This window comes from Mus caroli, chromosome 17 (assembly GCF_900094665.2).
Source record: "Mus caroli chromosome 17, CAROLI_EIJ_v1.1, whole genome shotgun sequence".
In the NCBI taxonomy this organism is placed as follows: Eukaryota; Metazoa; Chordata; class Mammalia; order Rodentia; family Muridae; genus Mus; species Mus caroli.
The window spans coordinates 67,423,861-67,429,352 of record NC_034586.1 but is presented as its reverse complement, the minus strand read 5'-3'; the positions used below and the strand labels follow the sequence as shown (position 1 = coordinate 67,429,352).

Sequence of the window (5,492 nt, the reverse complement as noted above, 5' to 3'; positions counted from 1 at the left end):
CCACCCACCCACTCACCCATCCATCCATCTGTATGAGGGCATATGTACCAAGGCATGCATGTGGAGGTCTGGACAGCTAGTAGAAGATGCTTCTCTGCTACCATATGAGCTCTAGGGATGGCATTCAGGTTGTCAGGCTTGATGGCAAGCACCTTTATTGATGAGTTATCTACTGTCCCATAATTACATTTTATTTCTCATCTTCCAGTAAAGTGTTGAACTCAAGAATAGAACCTTTGTATTGTGCTATCCCAAGAGCAGTGCCTAAGTAGGTGCTTAAATATTTGAAATTTGAATCAGTTTTAACTAATTTCCTTGGAGATACATTTCTGAATATATACTGTGTAGTCAACAGATACATTTGTTTTAAAGACTTTTGGAGTAGCTTACTTACTGTAGAGATTGTATCAGTTTCCAGCTGTGCCTTCATTACATAGATAAGTGGGGAGCCTCTATTTAACCTTTGGCTTTGGCTTCTGTTAGCTTTACAGTGTATCCCAAGATCTTCTCTCATTTCTTTGCTTCTGGTTCTTTCTCACTTTGTTGTGGCCAGGCTTTAGGTCATGTTCATCACTTTTATGTCTTTTCTTTGAGCAGACAGAGCTGGGTTTTATTATATGTATGTCAGTGAAACAAAGGCTTGACCTCTGGCTGGGAAGTCTCTTTGTTAAGGACAGTATTTGTTTCAGCTTCCTATGTACTACTTAGCACTAATTGAATATGCTGTAGTAATCACTTGTATATATTTCTATAGGCAGAAAATCAAACTTGTCTCAGTGTTCCTTTAACTTTTTTTTTCCCCTTTAACTTTTTTTTTCCCCTTTAACTTTGGGGAGTGGGCAGGGCCAGGCAGGGTTTCTTTGTGTAGCCTTGGCTGTCCTGGAACTAGCTCTGTAGAATAGGCTGTTCTTGAATGCACAGAGATCTGCCTGCTTCTGCCTCCCTAGTGCTGGGATTAAAGGTGTGTGCCACCACGGCCCAGCATATTATTTCTTTTTAACTAGAGAAATAAACAGGAGAAATAGTTGAGTGGTTGCTCTGTAGGGTGGAGAGTGGGTCATGTGGCCTCGGCCTCGGCCTCTGGGGCCTTGTGGGGACTCAGCCCTTTGGCGGTGCTGCCCCAGGCACAGCTTCTACTTCAAGCTGTTCCCTCCGGGGTCCATCCTGCCAGAGATTATGTGGCACAGGTGTTTCTGCGGGCCCCGAAGGCAGGCACTGCCACTGGGGAATTGTGGCAGTCATCGGCGCCGTGGTGGATGTCCAGTTTGATGAAGGATTACCACCCATCCTAAATGCTCTGGAAGGTCACGGCAGGGACAGCAGCCTGGTTTTGGAGATGGCCCAGCATTTAGGGGAGAGCACGGACAGAACTGTTGCTATGGATGGCACTGAAGGCTTGGTTCGAGGCCAGAAAGTACTGAATTCAGGGGTACCAATCACAATTCCTGTTGTTCCTGAGACCTTGGGCAGAATCATGAATGTCATTGGAGAACTTATTGATGAGAGAGGTCTATCAGAACCAAACAACTCGCTCCTATTCATGCTAAGGCTCCTGAGTTCATAGAGATGAGTGCTGACCAGGAGATTCTGGTGACTCTGATAAAGGTTATGGATCTGCTGGCCCCATATGCCAAGGGTGGGAGAATTGACTCCTCGGAGGTGCTGCCGTTGGAAAGACAGTACTGATCATGGAGTTAATCAACAATATCGCTAAAGCCCATGGTGGTTGCTCTGTATTTGCTGGTGTTGGTGAGAGGACCCGTGAGGGCAATGATTTTTTGTTTGTTTGTTTGTTTTTTATTATTTGGTTTTCAAGACAAGATTTCTCTGTGCAGCCCTGGCTGTCCTGGAACTCACTCTGTAGACCAGGCTGGCCCCGAACTCAGAAATCCACCTGCCTCTGCCTCCCAAGTGCTGGGATTACAGGCGTGCGCCACCACTGGAGGGCAATGATTTATACCATGAAATGATTGAATCTGGTGTTATCAACCTAAAAGATACCACTTCCAAGGTAGTGTTGGTATATAGGCAGATGAACGAACCACCGGGTGCTTGAGCCTGGGTAGCTCTGACTGGTCTGACTGTTGCTGAATACTTCAGAGACTAGGAGGGCCAAGATGTCCTGCTGTTTATTGACAACATCTTCCACTTTACCCAGGCTGGCTCAGAGGTAACTGCCTTATTGGGTAGAGTTCCTTCTGCTGTAGGCTACCAACCTATCCTAGCCACTGACCTGGGTACAATGCATGAAAGAATTACCATCACCAAGAAGGGATCTATCACCTCGGTGCAGGCTATCTGAGCCTTGATTGAAGATATGATCTCTCTGAAGAGTATTAAGTTTTCAATAAAGTATATACCCCTCAAAAAAACCCTCACACAGGATGTTTGAGGATGACCTCAAACTCAAACAGATCTCCCTTGCTCAGCCCTGAGTCCTAGGACTAAACATGTGTGCCACCAAGCCTGGCTTGGGTCTGTTTTACAGTCTAGAGCCTTGTCAGTTTTGCTTATTTCCTGGGCCCTATGAGTTTGGGAGAGAATGTTTTTTTTTAATTTGGAGGAAATAGTGAAGCAATATTATTTAATATTTTTGGGCTTGGTTTATATAGTAAGAACATAACATTCTTTCTGTTGCTATGATGAAATCTGACAAACAGCAGTTTAAGGAAGAGTGTGTTTGTTCTGGCTTACAGTTTTACATTTCATCATAGACGAGAGAAGACATAGCTTGCACAGGAAGTCATCTCGTCATAGCCCACTCAGGCAGAGAGAAGGATGAGTGTTCATACCTGATATCCTATTGGCTTCCAATTGCTCAGATAAATACTATTACTTGAAGCAACTTCAGGGAGAAAATCATTTCTTTGTGTTAAACTTCTGGGTCACAATCCAGTGGGGGAAGTCAGGACAGGAGCTCAAGCGGAAACCGTGGAGGAGTGCTTCTTGCTCACTCGCCTCTCGCCTGCCTGCCCTCTGGCTCCCCCGCTGTTGTCTACCTAGGGATGGACTCACCCATAGTGGGCTGGGCCCTCCACACCAGTTCTAATCAAGACAGTCCTCCATAGGCATGCTCACAGGCCAGCCTCATTTGGGCAGTTCCTCAAGTAAGGCTTCCTCTTCCCAGGCAACTTCAGACTCTTAGGATGACACTAAAAACTAACTGGTATACCTGGCTTTACTCATTTTACTTAGTCTGGTAGCTAGGCTAGGTCTTCCTACTTGGAGGCTGAGGCAAGATTTTAAGTCCAAGGTCTGCCTGGGTTACAGGGTGTGTTCCAGAACAGCTTGAGTAATTCAGTGAGAGCCCTAGATTCAATCCTCTGTGTACACACACACACACACACACACACACACACACACACACACACACAGATAGCTTACATAAAGAATTCTAAAGACTAACAAAACCATGTTAAATGGCAGCCGCATGTGTAGGTGCATAGCTAGTGTGATGGTTTGAGTGGCCCCACAGGTTCACATTTGAATGCTTAAGTCTCTGGTTGGTGGAACTGTTTGGGAAGAATCAGGTGGTGTGGCCTGATTGGAGGAGGCCTTTGGCCACCAGACTAGCTTCCCAAACCTGACCTTTCTTTTTCATTGCTGTTGTTTTTGATACAGGGTCTTACTGTGTTGCTCAGACTAGTGCCTAATGACTTTTTTATACATAGTGATTGGTGATGAGACTTATTTTGAATAACATCATTAGACTCAGGGTAATAATACTTGTAGCTCTTTAGAAAATAAACGTGGTTGCTTTAAGGTGCTTTGGAGTTCCTTCAGCTTTTATAAAACGTTTGGGATGGAGAGGTTAAGCACTGTTTTTCAATCTCTTCCAGCATTTGCTCTTGCAGAGTTAATCGACAATTCATTGTCAGCTACTTCTCGAAATAATGGTGTTAGGAGAATACAGATCAAATTGGTAAGAAAATCATACATAAAGAATTGTCATCTTTTTTGTTAGTATTATATTGGAAACATTTTTAGTTTCTTTTGTGTATGTTTTTACTTACTTATACATGTCTTTATGTACTCATTTTTATTTATAATTTCTTTTTTTAACACTGCATTGTAAGCATTTGGCTATTTCACAGTGTTAATGTAAGTTTTGTTAACTGCAGTGTAACTCACAGAACCAGTCTCTGTTCGCAAACAGATTGCTTTCCTGCCTGTATTTTTGCCATGAGAAGCAATGTGGGAATAGTGTAGACTTATTTATGCCTTGATTACTTTCTTAAGTTAAATTCTGAGAAATGATATTTCTAGGCTAAAAAAAGTTGAGAATTCTAAAGCTTTTGATAGATAAGATTCAGTGCCTTTAAGAAAAGTTTTTTTTTAGTGCTTTTGTTTGTTTGGTTTGGTTTTTTGAAACAGGGTTTCTCTGTGTCACTTTGGCTGTCCTGGAACTAACTCTGTAGAGCAGGCTGGCCTTGAACTCAAAGAATTCTTTTCCCAAGTGCTGGGATTAAAGGCATGCACCATCACCTCCAGGCTGCCTAAGAAAACTGTATTCATTTATACTTATACCAGTGATATGAGTGAGCCTATTGAATTTCACACTTAACTTTTCATGCTTTAAGTATTGATTGGAATTTTCTTATCTTTTTATTTCATAGCTTTTTGATGAAACGCAAGGAAAGCCTGCTGTCGCAGTGGTAGATAATGGAAGAGGAATGACTTCTAAACAGCTTAACAACTGGGCTGTGTATAGGCTGTCAAAATTTACAAGACAAGGTGACTTTGAAAGGTTAGAAAATCTTTCTTTTCCTCCTTAATGGTACTTGTATATTTTACTAAGGGTAAGAACTCTAGTGTGCTCTAGGATATAGATGACTTATTAGAAGGCTTGATTTTATCAGCATGTTTGTTTTATTACAGGGTGTTGTAATACATACTGCAAAATAGAACATGTGCTTTTCCACTGGACGATAGTTTTGCATTTCCTGAGGTCTGTGTGAGTTTTGTGAACATTGACTGTTGAGTTAGGACAGTAGAGTGGTACTTAGGGTAATCTTCATAAACCATCTCATAATGACTACTCGAGAATGCCTAGAGCCGCATAGGATTCATTAGGTTCTGTATTTCTATTTCCAGCCTCAGTTCTTCAGACTATCACAGCTGTTAGGGAGTAGAATCCAGCTTTGTATCAGAACACACACTGTGGACAGTGCTTACCCACTGCCCAGGGCAGCTGGGTGTGGGGACTCCTTCCTGTATTCCGTGTCAGCACGCTCAGATGAGCAAAGGTTTTCCCTGATTGTCCATGGTTTTGTGGTGTTGGCAGTAGAACTCAGGCAAGTGACACTGCTGAGCCACCCCCTCAGTCCTTGTAGTGCTGTCTGACAGTGTGGTGAATGAAGAACAAGGACCCCGCTCTCATTCACCTGGTTTGGATTTCCTGACTATTGCTGTGGGACACTTGTCACACTCTTGTGTGTTACTTTATTGTTGTTTTGTTTTGTTTTTGGTTTTTTGAGACAGGGTTTCTCTGT

General features: G+C 42.9%; 1 protein-coding gene across 1 annotated transcript in view; it reads left to right on the top strand.

Annotated features, from left to right (window-relative positions):
• Positions 1–5,492, top strand: part of LOC115029720 (structural maintenance of chromosomes flexible hinge domain-containing protein 1-like) — a 30,458-nt gene that overhangs the window by 14,692 nt on the left and 10,274 nt on the right. The window contains exons 4-5 of the mRNA XM_029471074.1: positions 3,840–3,922; positions 4,617–4,747. Of these exons, the coding sequence (XP_029326934.1) occupies positions 3,840–3,922; positions 4,617–4,747 (214 nt within the window). The remainder of the gene's footprint in view (positions 1–3,839; positions 3,923–4,616; positions 4,748–5,492) is intronic.